Here is a 19,560-nt window from a genome sequence, read left to right on the forward strand (position 1 = left end):
GTCATAAAATATGTACATTTAATTTTATACTGCTTCCAAGTATTCACCCAGGAGAAATGAAAACATGTCAAAAAGCAAAGCAAGACAAAACAAAACTAGTAAACAAGTTTCTGTTGAGCATCTGTTGCATACCAAGTATAGTGCCTATGCCTGTGCCTACTGCCTTGGTCACTGTGAAATACACAGTTGATATTCAAGTGGTCAAAATGCAATCCATCAGGTCCTAACTTATTCCTAGGGAATGGCTCAATGAACTGGTAAGAACAGAGTCCTTGATTTCTTCACATATTGAAGGTAATACTCTTATTCCCAGAACTGCACTTTAAATCCTTAAAGCCAACATCCTTAATTACACTTAAAGCCAATAAGTAACTTATGAAGTTTGTAATTCACTTCTTTACATATGAAATGATTCATTCATGATGTTGGTAATATTGACATGAATTCTGCTGACATTCAGAATTTGAGAGCATTGTAATATGGAGCTCCTCTTTTTAATGATACTATGGTACTTTGTAAACTTGGGTAATAATTACTATATATCATGAAATCAGAAATTAGAGTGTGGAGTTAGCTGGGTTTTCCCGTCTTATATTAACTCCAGGAACTGCACCACATTCTTCCTACCACAAAGTCCATTTGTCCATTTTACAAGGAAGTTTTAGAGATAAACTCCATTCTGATTGATAAGAATTCATAGGATATGGGGTTTCCCCAAAGTTCTTCGAGGATATGACTAAACATGCACCTTTACCTCAATAAACTATCGCAGTTTCACTGCTTTTATCTGCCAGATCTAGAGAATATAGCAGTTGGTTGATCAACACAGTCTTTATACACTTAATAAGGACATGATAGCCATTTATCCTTTTGTGACTAGGAGCGGTCTAATATTTCAAATAACACAGATCTCTTGGCTTTTTTACTACATTGAAGTGGGGAGACAAAAAGCTTCTCTCCCTGCCATATTTTACAATGGAACTGAGCTGAATGACATAGAACCTCTTGGAAACCGGCTCCAGGTTACACCCCAAAGGGAGGGAGGGAAGTCATTCATGATTTAGACTATAGGGGGTATTCATTCCGAAGAAATGGAGAATGGTGGATTGGCACATCCAGAGATTTATTGCCCAGAGAAGTGTGCAATAATTGTATTAATTTATAGACCTTTTGGAACTATTAATCCAAGAACCCACAGAAGCTGGTAGAATGAACAATGGATCCCCATCCCCACCTTGAGCTGATGCAGGTCCCTGGAAGCATTCTTTCATCTCTCCAAAGAGAGAATAAGGTCTATTAAAAATGAACCCAAAAATGTAAGTGACATAACCAATAGCTTTAAAATATACCTTGATTCAAAGCCAGGGCAGGGGCATAAATAACAATTCCAGTATACAGAATCTAGAGGAAGAAAGAAAACCAAATAAATGGTATGATTTTTAAAATAAAATATTTATTTTTTCCTACAAATTCAATTATGAATTAAAATAACAATTTCAATATACTAAATAAAATTTGCTTGTAACTTGAAAAATATTATTTAAGGAAAACTGATTCTTCTCAGTTTGTGGTATGGTTGTAGGTTACAAATATCTTTCATGACCAATTTTGTATGAAAATATCATATAGTACTTAGTTTAGATTGTCACTGATCCATCAACTCAAGCTTGAAATCAACTTTTCTAGATACAAAACATTAGAAAGAAAGAAGGAATACAAATTTAAAAGGGGATGGCCCCTCACTAATATACCTTCAAACTATTATTAATCACTTCATAATAAATTGGGAAAATAATGAAAATTTTGGAAACTGGTTTTAAAAAGTTTGTAAGCCCATTAATTAATCAAACAAAAATTTGCACTAAAAATTTCTGAAAGCCAACAAAAACTGTAGTCCATATTTTTTATATTATTTATTATTTGCCATTTATACATTTAACAAATATTTATTAATCTGGGGTATAACAGTAAGATAAATATGGCCTTTTTTCTCAGAATATAATTTTCATTGCATTTGAGCTTGCTAATTTATTGCATATATTCTATGTGATTACTTTATAAAAGCATGTTATGATTCTATGATTCTCTGTGATTCTTGTATAAAAACACATGATGAAAAAAGCCATATGATGTAGTATTTGAATGCTTGATTACATTACATGGGTAGATACATGGAAGCAAGCCCTTCAAATGGTAGATGCTAACGCTACCCTCTTTCTGCAAGAATGAATTAGCTTTCCACAGCCATTATTCTATCCAAGTTGAAGATTTGAAACTGTAACCACAGGCCACAGCGCTAATACTCATCCCCACTTTTTATTTCTGTGGGTGTTTCTAATAATGATCCCAAGAGGGTCTGAGCACAATCTGCAGAAATGCCGTTGAAGGATCTTGAAGAGTTAAGGCTGCTTAGTGACAAGTGTTTTTTGTTTTTTGCTTCCTCCTATTAACATCATTTTTTTTTTCATGTGTTTACCAAATAAGCTTGGTCCAGATGCCCTGGTTAAAAATACTTTAGATGACAAAAGATAAAAAAAATGGAGAGCTACTTACTGTTTGAACAATGAAGAGGACTGTTCCACAGAGACGAACATATTTGTTAAATCGAAGTTCTAAATACTGTTTCAAAAAAGGAAAAATGGTTTTAATATGTGAAACATCTGTACACTTTTAAAAAATCAGCAGCTTAAGAAGGAGCGAGAAATTTAAGGCAACTGCATAACTGATTTGTATTCTGTATTTCCACTTTCTTATTATTTTTATTTATGTACAGCAAAACTAATTCTTGCTTTAGAGTACAGTTCAATAGGTTTTAACATATACACAACAGTTCCATCACCCTAGAAATGCTCTTGTGTTGCTCCTTTGTAGTCAAATCCTCCCCCCCAATCCTAAATCTTTGCAGTCACTGATCTGTGCTCCATCCCTAGTGTTGTCTTTTGCAGACTTATATAAATGGAATTATATTCTGCATTTCTAGAATGGGCAAAGTGGTGTTCCTACTTTCTCTCAATACCTAATCTGTACATTTCCTTAATTCACTTGGGGAGTCAATCTTTTCCCACTGCATGCAACTGTGATGAAATTGTCCAAGTGCCCTGCCTCTAGTGACCAAAGAGTGAACAAAAGACCCAAGCTCAGCCAATCAGCTTCTCCCCGTTTGCAAAATGGGGCTCTTAGAGTACCTCTGTTATAAAGATTGTTTTGAGTATTAAGTCAAATAATGTAAAGGGGGTACTTGAACCTTACAGGCACAACATAAGGTCAGAAAATGACTGGAGCAGAGCAGACTGATCCTGGTGGAGTGCCCTCAAGATGCTGCCCTGGCTTCTGGCCTTTTCACCGTCTGTTTGTTCAGCTTTTCCCTCTGTTGCATGAGCTACCCCTATATCCTTTCATAATTTATTTTTTACTGGAGTCCTGCATCTTATTTCCTGTCTGTTGCTAAACACCTACCAGGCCTACACACTGGAGGCAGGGATAAATAGATATCACAAATGCTTCTATTTTGGCCAATTCTAGCTAACAATCTGTAAGTAGGAAGAGATTTCATACTTGAGCAGAATACCAGCGTTATCACTCAATGCTGGACTTCTTATTCTGTATTGGTGACTCCGCCTCTTAGCATAAAACAAACAAAAATATTCCACAAGAAATTATCTGCCATGACCAACTGTCAGAGACATAGATCGTTATCTAACTTCCCTGTTCCTGATTGCCTGGTACCAGTGTGCCCCAACCCCATGTGCCCTGCACTACTTCCCTTGTTCTCTCTGCACTCTTAGAAGCCCTTCTCAGGGTTGTAACAGACTCACAAGAGCCTTCAGAAGCTGCCAGTATGCACCACTGCAGAGACTCTAGGCATGTGTATACTTTGCTTCACGCTCTTTTCTGTAGCTTTCTCTGAGTCTCCCCATCTGCAAAATAGGGCTCTTAGAGTACCTCTGTTATAAAGATCGTTTTGAGTATTAAGTCAGATAATGTAAGTAAAACATGTACCCAGTGCCTGTCATGTATTAAGCATTCAGTAAGTGTTAGCATTTGGCCATTTTATCTGGAATCTTGCTAATTTAGCTTCTAACACTGAAAACGTGTAGGAAATCTGTTTCTGGTTGAGTTAATGCTGCTTCCCTGTAGAGGCATGGGTCAGTGATTATTAGAGAAGCACTCATCTCTGAGGACTGAAGTCCTCTTGCCAGGTTCTCCAAACACTTTCCAAGTTTTGGAGCTAGTTAACTACGGTTCAGAGTCCACAGACTCAAAATGCCTATAGATTTCATTAGGTAACATACATGAGTGGATCAGCTAGGTGTTCATAAATTAGCATGTTGGAATATTCCTCATATCCACTGAGAAATAGATCCTCTCACATTTCCTTTGAAACAAGAACTACCTTCACCCCTGTCCATTTTCCTTTCTGCATGCTCGATAAAGATATGAATGTAGAAAAAGATTCCTCTGTCGTAAGGAAGTAACCATGCAAATACAATGATGAGGCCTCATTACTAAAACTGGCAGGGAATGAGGGCAATAGCTATAAACTGGAGTTCCTATGGCCCCAAGGAATGTTGGCCCAGCGTCACCAGAATTCTGAATTTTCAAAAGAAGCCAGAATCTGGAATTTTGATTGATGTCTCAGCATCATAAATGCTAAACTAATCTTTCAAAACATTATAAGGGTCAGGCGGAGGAGGGTGGGGGGAAATGTTACTGAGAACTGGGTTTGGCCTGGGGCAGCCAGTTTGTCACCTCTGGTCAAAACAGAGAAATTCCATCCTGCTCACTTCTTGGGTGATGACTGAACTCTCCCAAACAGAAGGACCAGAGTGAATGGAAGCCAATGCTGCCCCAGGGGTGCCTCACCCTGGATGACATCACTAGATACCAGTTTGGCACCCATACTTGTTGTGCCATGGGGCCCATTCCCAGCACCAGTTGAACCAGCCTCACTAGGAAACCACCTTCCGGTGGCTCTGGATTGGAGCAAACACTACCTACACGCAGGGTCAGAGGTGGCCGCTGAGAATGAGGCTCAGGGCCCTCCGGATAGTGATCTATGAGAGGAAACTTCTGCAGGCTTGTTCATATCGCTCTGGGGTTAGTGCCTGGGTGAAGGAGACCACCGAGGGCACTGAACTGGGTGCCGCCATCCCCCTGAGCGTTTATCCTCCCCAACACTACCACTCTTTAGCCATTTCAACTAAAGCAAAACTTCACCGTCTTTGCAAAGCCTCTCCTGCAGACAACTTCAGAAAACCTGTAACTAGCATCCCTGTGCAACGGGAAACAGTTTTCCCCCATCATCGTTCTATAGAGAGAAGGTACTGGCGCTGAAGAAAACTGCAGCCAAATGTTCCTAGCAATCACAAGATAACTGCTTCTGCCACCACCGCCACAATACTTAGGGCCAATGTTTATGCAGCATTCGCCCTGTGCCAGATGCTCCTCTAAATGCTACACTTGCATCATCTCATTTAATCCTCCGAACAACCGGATGAGGCAGGTAGTATTATTATTTTCATTTGAGATGAAGAAACATTTAAACAAAAGTGTAAATAAGTCACTCAGGGTTACCCAGCTAGTACTCAGTGGAATGGTCTCAAACATAGGTACTGGGACCAGGGTTGAAGCGACTGAACCACTTGGGCGGCCGCCTCTCCACAGAAGGCGGTGCATTTGGGAGGTGGAGGGCAAGGAGGGGAGCGTGCAAATCCTTCCCCAACTACCTTGAAAAGCTAGTGGTCGCTGAGGACCTGAAACTGGGGGATTCATTTCCAGGAGGAAGAGCTGAGACTTGAACGACTTACCCTCCCCCCAGATAAAAAGGTGTAAGATCTTTCTCCTTGACTGGAATCACAGATGTTAAGACAGAAAGGGTTTCAGGGAGCGCTAGTCCAAATCGTTGTTTACTTTGGAACCCTCTTTTTCACTGAGCTCATCAGAGTAATTCCCAACATTTTGTTGCCTTTACCGGACTCCTCACCCCCTAACAGGCGGGCGAAGGAGGTGATGGACCTGGACAGGGGGAGATTTCTCCCTGGTGGTGAGTCTGGTCCCAGGAAAATCCCTCCAGAGGCCAGAAAAGTCCTCCCCTTCCCTGCCGCAGCCCCCCTCACCCGCTACCTCGTAGGTGCTGGTGATTCCCAGTTTGTAGAACACCGGGAGGAAGACCTCCGCGCTGATGACCACCACGAGGAAGTACGTGATGGCAAAGATGCTGAATATGGCCCCAAAACGGTAGACTTCGGAGGGGGTGCCCAGGACGGTGACTGCAGACATGAAGCTGGCAGTGAGGGACAGCGCCACGGGCACGGCGGTCATTCTGCGGCCGCCCATCAGGAAGTCCTTGGAGGTCTGCTGGCCGCCCCCCGCGAAGGCGTAGTAGATGCCGATGACGGCCGAGATGAGCAGCATCGCGGCGAACACCACGTAGTCCCACACCCCGAAGGTGCCGATGGCCCGCGGCGTGTCCATGGCCGCGCGAACTGGCGGCCCGCGGCGCGCAGCCCGAGCAACAGCGTCCCGTCGGCCCTGGCGCTCGCCTCTTACTTCCAGCACCGCGGGCGTGGCGCCCCGCGGGGATTGGAGGCGTGGTCCAGGTGTGAGTCCTGCCGGCCCCGGGCGCCGGGAGGTGGGAACGTGCGAACGGGCAGCCGCCGCGCCCGCCGCAGCCAGCCGAGCCCCTCTAACTGGCACCTGCAGAGCCGTCGCCACGCTAAGCATTCACCTGGTGCCAGGCCCGGGCGGCCAGGAGAGCCGAGCGCCGCGGGCACCCGGGCAGGTGGGAACTGGAGCCTCCAGCCGCGCCCTGAGAATGCACGCGCTCAGCGCAGGCTTTAGCAAGGGGCACTGAGAGGAGAGGGCGCCCCGCTTAAACGAGCAGGCGACTGATGGGGGAGTGCAGGTTGAAGGGCAATTTGGCAATTTGACACGCCTGTACTTTTTGCTTTCCAGTTCAACAGTCTGGGTCTTTATGAGAAGATACATCTAGAGTTTTTAGATGGCCTTATTGATAAATTAATGGGCAATTCGAGTGCGCAGTGAGCTGACATCCCCCTCCTTAGAGAAGGATTACAAAGGAGAGGAAGAAGCCTGTGCTATTGGTTGCCTGCGTTTTTCATTCAACAGACATTTCTGACCCCCAATATTCTTTTCTATAAGTGATAGTTGCTATAATATTAATACTACTACTACTTAATGAACCTTACATGTGACACACAACGTGCTCGGCACCTTCTACATCAACTAGTGTAATTCTTACTATACCTTTCCACAGGAATCATCACCATTTTTCCAAATGTGGAAACTGGCTGAGAAATGTTTAAACACTTGCCCCAGGAAACGGTGGAGATTAAAATGTTCAATCCAGGTCTGATACTGGAATTTGTTCTCTTAATCACAATGCCGTACTTTGTAGAGTCCAAAGTAGACAGATATGTGTCAAATGTAGGCACAAATATCTACACTTAAATACTTAAATGAAGAGATAACTTGATAGCATATGGAAGGCAAGACCATTTCCAGTATCGGTACTCAGGACGTATTTTAAGTGGCTTGCCTTGAAATATTACTAATAACATGTGAGTCATGCTTGTAAAGCAGTGTGATTCTTGGGGTTTTCTTCTCCAGTGCACCCAGGCATAGGTCTATTTCAGGCCATCTTTGTTCATTTTCATACATCTTCATAATTTACCAGTTGACCGTTAGTAAACAATGCACAGAATGCGTTTAGCCCAGCCCAGTATGTGAAGGAAGCTATATCAAATTTTATTTTGTGAAACTGTCACTATTTGTATAACATTTTCAGAAGGAAATAGAAACTGAACCCAAGTAAATCAATTATGTAAACAAATACATGTTTTGGAATTACGCCTCCACTCTGTCAGCTTTACTGTACTTGCACTTACTTTGATTCTCTGGGACAGAGACAGTATTTTCTCCTGTTCTCACTGCCTGGAGTTCAGACTCAGACGTCATTAAAAAAATCTCTGTAAGTTACAGCATCCACTGCATCTGAGGTTCTTCTATTTCCGTCCAAACTGTAGCGCTCTCCCTGTGAGAATGATGCCTCCCAAGGTGCACCGGGCCCTGCAGGGTGCTCTACCGCATTAGCACACCACCCACCAGAGGATTAAGGGAGGTGATAAGATCTGTGGGGGTGACAGCCCCTGACTGTACAGAGGAAGAGGCACTGTGGTGGAAAGCACCCAGAAAACAGATGGCTGGCTGCCCAATTCTCTGATGGGGTAGATATGAGTATGAGCCCAGCAGAGCAGTGGGGGGGACAAGAGGTCTTCCCGTCTACTTTTAGGGAGGTATTTCCTTTTCAAAATGGGCCATGAAGTGTTCTTGGTCTAGATAAATGTGCCTTCCTAGCTATATACATCCTATAGTGTCTAGACTCAGACCTCTTTTCCTACCCCTTCTCCCCATTTACTCCAGAAACCAAAATAAAATGTCCAAAGCAAGATAAATTTTTATTTCTCTTTCACATTTAAAGATGAATTTTCTAATTCTAAATCCTGGGAGAGGATTGGTGTAGCTTGAGTTGTGACTGGACCTCTGATCTAATCAGCCTTGGTCAAATAGGCAAGGCTCCATTGTGGCTGCACAGACTCACCCTGAGGCGAGGAATGGGACTACTTTTCCCTGTAGGAGGGTGGTGAGCTGGCTAGAAACTCTGAAAGGTGTCTCCTCTATTAAATCTGTGTCATTTATCAGCTCCTGTGAGAAGGATATTAGCAACTTGGGAAAAGGGACTCTTCCCCAAGTCATCTTTTTAATACCAAGTGTTTGTAAATTCCCAGAAACCAGCCCTGCGTGTTGCCTAAAGAAAATGCTACACCTGTTGTTGCATTGACCCTACTTTGCAATGTTTGTTGGCATCAAGATTTCCCAAAAATTTCTAAGAGTGAAATTTGGAAATCTGAGAGTGATCTTACTGGGTTCTGAATTTAGACTTAATTCATATGCATACTTACCTCTCAGGGAGGAAAAAAAGCCTCTTTTCTCTTGTTTTGGAGAGGGATATTAAAGGAAAATATACTACAAACATAATTCCATACTGTCTGCTTATTCTTTACCTTGAAATCATAATCACAGTTACTAGGAGGCTCTGAGGATATCTCTCTGAAATGGCAAAGGAAGATATGAATACAGGAATTCCTTTACAGTAGAGTATTTTCTTAACATCCTTCCGCCTAGGAAGACTGAGTAAAGTTGGGAATTAAAGGCGAGTACAATTGCCATGGCCATCACATGGCTTGCCCTGGGAGAGGTGTATGTGAGTCAGTACTTAGCATCTCTATGACCTCCCTCCCACACACACACACGTTTTCTTTTATTTTGTTCCTTTCTCACTGGGTCTTACTCTAACCAACTCAGTGTAATCAATTCTGAGTTGGAGTACTAAGTACTTTTATTAAGTAATGTGATCAACCAACTCAATCAATGTGTTGGAAAAGTTTTATCTCATGCCCTGGCATGCTTCCTGCTAGATAATTAGGGTTATGGAACTCCTCACTTTTCTCTTTTTGCAGAATTGCCACGGCCATTTATAGGAAGGCCAACTTTTGTGCTGTCACAGCCCATGTCCTTCCCCTGGCTTTCTGGCCCAAAGAGTTCCCTTCTTTTGCTACTCAATTTTGTTGTTTTCCCCTTTTTTTCAGCCTTTTCTGTATTTATGTATCTTTTATTGCATGTAATCTCAAATCCTCTTTTGAGTACAGAAAGTCATACACAAAGGAAAAATAGGTAGCAAAATATGTTGCTTACATTCTGCTGTATTCTGAAATACCACTGAAATGTCCTCAAAGGGAAAAAAAGATGTTAACTGGTAAGGACAAAGAGAAGGTGAAAGGAAATGACTGCCAATAAAAGACTTAGTACAATTTTGGAAGAATGAATGCAGAAAAACAAGTGAAAATGACATAGGTTTCAGCTTTCCTCACTTGTTAAGTACCTTAAGGGAAGAAAGCCATCAGGAACAAAACAGTTTACCTATAAAACGCACTAGGAGACAGAAATCAGGGACGTCATATAGCTCTCCAGGTGGGGTATTAGGTAGAATGAGAAACAGGAAGACTTAAGTCAGGAGAGCTTAGAGACCCGCAGTCAGCTAAGTGCTCTCTCTTCTAGGAAGAAAACTAAAGATACCTGCTAGAGAGGTTAAACTAAAAAGAGTCTGGCTGAGGACACTGGTTACGGCTAAGGGCTGCAGTGAGGCATTTTCCTAGAAAACAGGGATTACAGAAAGTTTATCTAACAAATGGTGAGACAGCCTCCCCATCCTCTGTCTTGCTAGTCTCCAGATGCCAACTACCACATGTTTATACTCCTTCAAGCAGGACTGGGAAGAAACCAACCAGCCCAAGAGAATGCTCACATTTAGTGTTCTATAAAGAGGCAGGGCCCCCACCTGACCACACTAAAGTGAGCATTCCCCGCATCCACATGCCCAGCCTTCACACGGTTTCCTACTAGCTTATGGGGCCCTCTCTCCTTACTATGAATGGATAGTCAGGGAATCACTAACCATCTCAGAAAAACCTTTCCCATAAAAGACAGAGACCAAAACAGACTGGAAAAGAAACATTACGAAAATAGATTCAATGTAGGAAGCAAAGGAAAACCTTAAAAATCTAGTTATTTTCTGAGAAAACAAGGAAAATTCTGTATTTGTGAAATGTGAAGAGTTTGCTATTACAATGTCACATTAAGAGAGTAAGAAGGAGCTCTTGGAAACTAAGAAATATAGGAGCATAAATTAACAGTTTATGGAAGGGTTAGAAGAATTGAGGAAACCTTTTATAGAGCAGAACAAAAATACAAAGATGAAAAATGGGAGCTAAAAGAAATTTAGATGTTCAATCCTGGAAGTCTAAAACATGCTTATAGGAATTCTAGAGAACGAATGGAGAGAAGGACATTATCAAAGGAAAATTCAAGAAAATTTCCCCAAACCTGAAGAACATGATTCTTCAGACTGAAAGTGCTTTCTAAGTGTGTGGACAGTGAATTTAAAAAGACCCTCATCAAGACCCAACATTGTGAAATGTCAGAACCACATGTATAGAGAATCCTAATTATTCTAGAGAAAAAGAAAAAGTCACATACAAAGATCAGAAATCAGTATGGCATCAGACTTCTCAAGAGTCTGATTGAAAGCTAGAGGATAAAGTATCTTCAAAGTTCTTTCTAAAATTCTATACCCCATCGATCAATCAAGTGTGAGAGGAGAATAAAGATATTTTCAAATATACAAGGTCTCAAATGTTTTACTCCCGGCATTTAGCATTTCTTATGAAGCTCCTGGAGAATGTGTTCTATAAAAACAGGGAGAAAATGCAGAAAGGGGAAGGCTCAGGGGTCAGGAAACAGGATTCCAGGTGTACTAGTAAGCAGCTAGTCCATACTGGAGCAGGAGGCCAGAAGGCTCCATGTGGAACATGTGCAAGAAAAGACAATGGAACAGAACATATAGATGGCCTTGTGGGTTTGGCCTTTATGAGAGAGTAGATTTAAAATTTCAAAAAGCAGAGTGATAAAGTGATAGCAGGTCCATAGAAATTTAGCAAAATCCTTCCCACGAAATATGTTAGGTTGTACAACCACCAAATTGACAAAAGCTAAAGTCAGATAATACCACCAGTTGGTGAGAATGTGGAGCACTGGAAACTTACATATAATGTTTGTATATAAGCATTTTGGAAAATATTTTCCAAAAGTAATATTAGAATGAAGATACTTATGCACTGTGACCCAGAATTTTCACTTCTTGTATTCTGAATGAAACACGTATCTCTGTGCACCAAGGAATACGTACAAGAATGGTCACAGCAATAAGACTCACTGAAACTGAGAACAGCCTGTAACTGTATCCACAGTAACATGCGTAAATAGTGTGCCATATACTCATACAATCGAAATGGATGTGTGCAATGGTATGGTTGAATTTTACAGAGTTGAGTAAAAGAAATCAGACACAAAAGAGTAGTCACTGTAGGACTCCATTTATATAAAATTCCAAAACAGAGCAAACCAAACTGTGTTGTTTCATGATGGTTGTAAATGGTGGTAAAATCATAAAGAAAAAGAAGGAAGCTGTAATCATTAAAGGTAGAACAGTGTTACCTCTGGGGAGAGGTGGCTTGTTGCCATCAGGGAGGGACAGATGGGAGCACTTTAAGGGTACTAGCAATGTTTTATTTCTGGATTTGATTATTGGTTGATGATTATTGGTTATTTTTTAAACCAATGGCAAATATTTTACAATTTAAGAGAAAACTGCTTTTTAAACAAGTGTGGTAGATTGGACACCTATTTACTTTTTGTTCCCTCCCAATCCTAGAAGGATTGCAGTGGACTAAAAATAGCATGAACCATAAAAGATGAAGAGAGTGAAAGACAAGAGAATGGGGATAGATTTTTGGAAGCTGGAAGGCATATGAATAAGTAGATACTTAGAAAAACCACAGGAAGCTGAAATTCAAGCCAACAGCGTAGAAGACCCAAAGCAGACTTACTTGTGCCTCAGAAGCCCAAAGAGGATCTAAAATCAGAGGGAGCAAGAGTTCTTGAAGTGGGGAGGATGCTGGGGAAAGGGGCTGAAAACAGAAGTGGTTGAAAAATCTGTACATGAGATTTTACACCACCATCCTGCCTACCCTGTGCAGCTGGGTCACCGTCCCTCCCCACCCCAGTGAAGACTGAAGTTTCAACTCACAGAGGGTTAAACCAGAGAGACTGGGCAGAGGATACAGGACACACTGACTGAACTTCTGTAGTGAAAACCAGAGGACTAAGGGAATGTCTACATACTCAAAAAAAGAAGACCTTCTGCATCTTACCGCATTCATCTCTTTCCCAAACTCTTCCCCAAGAGTGCAAATCTCAATGTCAGTACAGCAGTAGTCACTATGGACTTTTTGCTTTCCAGACCTGCTACACAGTTGTTGCCCTGGGATCTCAGTTAATCATACTCCAGGGATTTCCTGGGTCTTTCTCCAGTTAATCAATTATTACCTGAATCTCATGTTTCTTTTTTGATATACTCCTTTGTCTTGGCTGCACATCCCATTCAGTAGCTTCCCGAGAGAGAGCACTCAGGAGGTAATTCTTCTGAGAGCCAGCATGTATGTTCAAGGCTTATCTTCCACTCATACTTGATAGATCATTGGGTGGAGGTTTGTCAGCTATTGAGCTTTCTCTGCGGTGTTCTGGCCAAGTTCATTAGATAACCCCCAGAAGGCAATATAATTCATATCTTCTTCCTCTTCCTCCTCCTGTCTCCCTCCTCCCACTCCTTATTGCCCCCCCTCACTGGGCTACCTCACACTGGTCTCTCTGCCATGCTTTGAGCACATCTAGCAAGCTATGTCACAGGGCCTTGGCAGTCACTGTTCTCTTGCTGTTGTGCTCTTTTCCCAGGTGGTCCCATGGCTCACGCTGTCATGTTATTCACAGCTGTGCTGAAATGTCACCTCTGTCCAGTCAAACCTTTCTTTTCCTGACTATTCTATGTAAGATGTGACCCTCCTTACTCCATCTCCATGCCCACAATCATTCCCTATCCTTTCTATCTGGAGATATATATATATATTATATGCATAATATATTTTGTTTGCTTTTCCACTTATTACCACCTGCCATTATACTCTTCAGTCCTGCTCTGGATAGAATTGTTTGGGGGTAGTGGATGTTAGAAGTAGACAATTGTTTTATTTAATACCTCCACTTCAGCTTGCATGGCATTCTTCACATTTTGAAGGATGGATTTGTATGTATTGGGCTAGCAAGCCGCTGGGCACATTCAGTATAAGCACCCACGTGTCACCTTTGCTGTCTTGGAAATGATGCAGGTTGCCTTCGGTGTCTCCTTTTAAAGGACTTACGGAAGTATTCCTTTTGTGCAGTGTTTTCATTCTTGCCTTCAGTCTTTATTGCTTGTCTTTCCTTTTTTGCATGAAACATTTTATTACATGAATAGTATCATCTGGATGCTTTGTGACCACAGACCTAAGTTCTATGATAATTATTTATCTACAATATAATTGTGTCTATTTTAATGAGATTGGTGTTTTTAGCATAAAAATGGATATTAATTTGGGGACTCAAGAGAAAAAATGTTTTTCCTGTCAAAATAAATTTAGTTACATTCCAGGAAATGTGAGCTACCTTTTTCTCTCCACAAAGGCCTTTATTCAGGAACAAATTATCCTCATTGATTGAGAAATATTGACTGATTGAGTTTCTGTCTGTCCCACTAGAATGTTAATTCTGTAGGGCAGGGACATTGTTTTATTTGGAACAATACCTGGTGCATGTAGACATTCAATAAATAAATATGAATGGACACAAAAAATTTACTGAAATTGTGAGAAAACAATTTTAGTTTTGCAAAAAAGGAAAACATGTATGGTTAATGATTATGGTTGTATTAAACATGAAGATGAAGACATGTTGGAAGAAAATGAAAATGGTAATAGTTTTTGGAAAGTTGTGATTATGGGGTTTTTGTGGGGTTTTTTGCTAAAATTTCTAAATTCTCTGAAATGTTACATGTTTTTATTAAAAATAAAAAGTTCTATCCCAAGTACAAACACACTGACCTGGAAGGTCAGCGATCTGGATACTTGGACTGACTATGCTGTGTAATCTTAGGTTAAGTCTCTGAATCTCTCTGTGCCTCTGTCCTCTTCAGGAAATAGAAAGGTTAGGACTTTCCGTCTCCAAAATTCTGAGTCTCCTTTCTTCCAACGTAAGTGACTCCCACCCTTTTCCTCTATAGCATCTATTCTTCACTCTGCGCTGGAGGGTAGAATGTTAGTAGACCAATAATCTTTATGATAATTATTTTCTTTAAAGTGATAAATTCTCTTGTACTGGTAGTGACTGCTCTAGTTTCTGGCAGTGTTGGTGTGACCCGTTCCCCCAATTCCATTGGCTCTGAGTTCCAGGAACACACCAGGCAGCTCTCAGTCCACCTGCTGGCTGGCAGGGAGAGGAAGCACATTCCATGGCATTAGGCTCCTGCTTTTCTGGTTTGGGTGGGGTGATGGGTTTGCCCTGGACTGGCACTGATGTCTTTGCTTTCATTATGTATGATTTTTGCTTCCCTGGAAGCACTAGAGAATCACTGGTAGGGTAAACCACCTTCCACTGCTCATCTCAGGGGGAAATCCTCAGGACTAGAAGGCCAATCTCAAAAACCTCTATATTATAGGCTGTATTTCACTTAAAATAGAGTCATTTTAAGTGCATATGTAATCAATCCATGCTCCATAAGATGAATTAGTTAGGCAGGGTGGTACTTAGAAAATGCTCATCCAGTGAGCAAGTTCTCTTCATGTCATGAAGCAGTGATGTGGGACCCTGTAGACTTTCAGTTTCAAAATGTCTAATTGTTAAGAAACAATTTCTTTAGTTCATTTGTACCTCTATTTATGACACATACAAGTCCCAATTTCACGATGGAATGAAGGCACACCTTTATGTCAGTATACTGAAGAATTTCCCTGACGTTTTTCAAATGAATGTACAAGTGTTACTGTATCACGATGACCAAGATTACAGAGCTAGTATGTCAGTCTGCTTGTGTAAAATCAGGGAACAGCCCAACTTTTGAGCACAGAAGTTTCTGGACTATTTTATCTTTCTTCATGTACATGGAGATAGAAATGCTGCTTTGGGCTCCATAATCTTAGGGGGCTATGTTTACATAGTAAAATACATGCTATCAAATCAGGAAACTGCATCAGGGGAACCCCTACAGTGAGAGTCAGGTCACTGACGGGGAACAGGGAAGTGAGAGGCTGGGGACACGGGCAGGAGGAGAGACGGAGAAGGTCTGCTTCAGTGACTCGTGGCACATCACTCCCTCCTGTTCCCTCCCTTCACTTCTCTCCTTGCCCCCTGTGAACAGAACATGGAGAGAAGGGCATCAGAAAGAGGCTGGATTTGTAAAAGGCAGCTTTCCAACTTTGCACAAACAGGTAACAGGAAGGTACAGCAAAAACCCTTTCACCTGAAACACAAACAAAACCTGTCAACATGACTAAAATAGCTGCACGTAATGATGCTCTCTGCAAGTTACCTAGAAGTGTTTTGTTTTTCTTACACTTGAAATAGCTTTTACAATATTATTTTGGTGACTTTCTTTTCTCTTTCCCAATGGGCAATAAAGAAAGTGGATGGTGGGATTTAAGGCAGTTTGAGGAGAGAAGGAGGAGGATATGGCATTGTCTTTTTTTTTTCCCTTCAACATAGATAGAGGTTTAATCAAACTCCCATATGTTGAAATTGCTCCTCATATCACTGGTTTTACATGGACACAGAAACTAGGCACTTTAGAGATGCACTTGCATGGCGGGCTGGGCCCCCTTTTCAATATTTTATTTTACTTTTTTAGTATAGTGGTACTTAAAATCATTGGTTCACTTAAAAACAATAAAATGTTAAACTCTACTAATGTACAAATAAGCTGAAAAGCTGCATTTTACGTGTATTTTTGGCCATAGCAGGTACTGTATTTCTCATGCTGGATTAAAAAAAAAATCAAAAACAAACAAAAAAAACTAACGGGTGGTATTTTATTGGATTGTGACAGGTTGAGTAATACAGAATTAAGTTGTCATCATTTCATTAAAACTGAGAGGTGATGTAATGCATATATAAGAGTTTTTCTGAAGGTTTTTCTTGGGCTTTTAGACAGCTTATTTTCGTTTTTGTTTAGTTTTTTATTTTATTTTATTTTGGAAAGATATGATTGTATTATGTGCAACTCAGTTGCTTACATTATTAACTACAAAATATTTTTGGGTTCCTGGAAAAAATAAAGAAAAAAGACTAATAAATGTATTTGGCTGCTAAGCAAAAAAAAAGATGATATTGAGACATCTGTTATTATAAAAATCATTTTTAGAATTAAATGAGCTAACATACATAAAATGCTTTTAAAGCAGTTCCTGGCATGCAGTAAGTGCTTAATAAAAGTTTGTTTTGTTTTATTTACTTATTATCAGTATTATTATTATTATTAATATTATTATTATTATTATTATTACATTCAAATAAATTTGTGACCCTTTTTTCCTCTACAAGGGAAGAACGCTGTTGAGGGTAATGATTCTCCCCAACCCACAGTCATTATAGAAAAATTAGAATATGCAGAATAAACAAAAAGATTTACTGTACCCTTAGTCTAACCTAGGGTTATATGATGGATATTCTTCAATATTTCATACAAAGAAAAGTACTTGTAAATGTCATCATCAACACACAGCATATATTGAGTACCTACTATGTGTAACATCTGGACTAAGAACTGAGATAAAAAGAAATGTGTACACATTCCTTGACTTTAAGGATCTTATATTCTCCTTGTGGAGACAGGACTCCTGAAGAGAGCAAAACAACCTGTAACTGCAGAAAATCATCCATAAGAAGAGCTGTCCTCTCTGAGACAGACCCAGCACAAAACTATCTTTCCACAGCAGCAAATGGGTCCAGAGCCTCTAAAAGGAGGAGGAGGGCAGACAGCAGAGAACATACACTCTGCATGTCTTTTCTTGTAAAGGTAGAAAGGAAGGAATGTCTCCACTCATGCCAAGAGCTTTGCTCACCGTCACTGTGAGTGCTCCGTCTACCCGCCTCTGCTCCTCAGGCAGCCACTGGACCGGGTGGTATGCTGGACCTTTCACTGGCCAATGGGTGTTTGACGCTGAAGGATAATTGGTTCCTGGGGGAAATGTGGCCAGCACAGCTGTGAGAAGGAGGCCTGAGTTTTCCAGCTCATTTTCAGATCAGAAAAGGGCTCATTAGGCACCAAAACTTCATTCCCTTGTTTATTTACAGGAAAACTGAGTTAGATGGACCTAGAAACATTAGCTGTGCTAAGGCTGGTGTTTTGCAATCCTCCGAGAGGCGACGATGTTAACCCCCAACATTAATGGGAAATTATTGAACAAGGGAGCAAGATGGGGAAACTGGGCTCTATCTAGACTCTGGTAAGCCAGTTCCTATGCCATTAAGACTGAAATGTAGAAAGTCCCATCCTTATGAACAGATTATGTTCCTAAAGTCTATTTGAGAAATTTGGAACTATCAATACAGTTGACCCTTGAACAACATGGGTTTGAACTGCATGGGTCCACTTATATGTGAGTTTTTTACAATAAATACATTGTAAAAGTGTTTGGAGATTTGTGGCAATTTGAAAAAACTTGTAAATGAACTGCATAGCCTAGAAATACCAAAAAAAAAAAAAAAAAGGAGAAAGTTAGGTATGTCATGAATGCATAAAATATATAGATACTAGTCTATCATCTCCCATCACAAAGTCAACAGTGGACTATTGGTAGTTAAAGTTTTGGGGAGTCCAAAGTTATATGGGATTTTCGACTGCATGAAGAGGTCAGTGACCCCAAATCCCTTTTTGTTCAAGGGTCACCTGTATACTCCACACCCTGCCCCAAAACAATCCCCTCCTTGTGTTTTATTATTTAAAAATTTTTTATATTAGTTTAGTTTTAGGGAGCTCCCTGATTGTATTAAGATTTTAAATTTATTTGCTAATACATGTATATGGGTACCAAGTGCTACCTACAAGGCTTATACCAAAACAGCAATACCTTCTTCTATAAGAGTCCTCATGCAGATCCCCATGCCCCCCAAAAAACCACTTTATATTATTTTATCTGTTTGTTCTACAGTTAACCTCCAGATTTCTAAGTAGCTATGTACTGCAGCTATTGATGTTTTAAGGTATTTTCTATTACCTTCCTACTAGGGAAACTGAGGAGTTAGCACCCTTATCAAGCCCTCTTCTTTCTCCACATTTACATACATATACACACACTTGCCATGTCCAATTTTCCCAATAGAGATATATTGTAATTTTTGCTAGAGAAAAATTCAGCATATATTTTATTATGACTATATAATTGTTCACAGCCACATCACACAGTATGCTAAGAAGAAACGACTTTCTTATGTAACCTCTGGACTTTTCTGGAGTTTTAATAATTGTTTCTCTCTTTTTTCCTTTTCATTTGCTTGTTTTCTTTGAACCTTTTAGCGATTTTTTCATCTTTAATGTCCCAGTTACTCTCTATCCTCAGGACAAGACTCCGATTTGCAAAGGTAGTAACAATTTTCAACTTTCTTCCAACTTTTAGAACTCTCACTGTGTACTTGATGAGGTACAATTCTTGAAAAAAGTAATTGGCTAATCAAAGAAAGTCTAAGTTTGTAAAAGAAACTTCCCTGACAGAATAGTAAAAGACTCCTCATTCCCTTTCCTGCTCGCTGGCAAAATTCTTCTATGATTTTCTTCTACTCAAAAGAAACTTCTTACTGCTCAAAATAAAACTGGAAACTTCTGAAAGCACAAAGAAAAGTGATTCAAAGGAAATTTATGTTGAGTATAAAAGGCATACTGTGTCAGGAAAACACTGATCGTATAGAAAGGATTATTAAAACACTTGAAAAGGTAGAAAATACCTGACTGCATGCCTCATACATCATAGCCTCAGTCCTCATTTCTATAAGCCATCTGTGTGC

At 40.5% G+C, this 19,560-nt stretch overlaps 1 protein-coding gene across 4 annotated transcripts in view; it reads right to left on the bottom strand.

Annotated features, from left to right (window-relative positions):
- SLC5A8 (solute carrier family 5 member 8) overlaps positions 1 to 6,775 on the bottom strand; it is a 50,026-nt gene extending 43,251 nt beyond the window's left edge. The window contains exons 1-3 of one of the 4 annotated variants that reach the window (XM_073213693.1): positions 6,124 to 6,774; positions 2,554 to 2,619; positions 1,350 to 1,401 (exon numbers count right to left, since the gene is read on the bottom strand). In XM_073213693.1, coding sequence (XP_073069794.1) covers positions 1,350 to 1,401; positions 2,554 to 2,619; positions 6,124 to 6,723 — 718 coding nt within the window. In that variant the 5' untranslated portion in view covers positions 6,724 to 6,774. Of the gene's footprint in view, positions 1 to 1,349; positions 1,402 to 2,553; positions 2,620 to 6,123 lie in introns of all 4 variants that reach the window. The other 3 variants (XM_037007141.2, XM_037007142.2, XM_017650056.3) reach the window with 3 other exon arrangements.
- Between the last annotated feature and the right edge of the window lie 12,785 nt (positions 6,776 to 19,560).

The sequence above is a fragment of the Manis javanica genome, chromosome 10, assembly GCF_040802235.1.
Source record: "Manis javanica isolate MJ-LG chromosome 10, MJ_LKY, whole genome shotgun sequence".
NCBI lineage: Eukaryota > Metazoa > Chordata > Mammalia > Pholidota > Manidae > Manis > Manis javanica.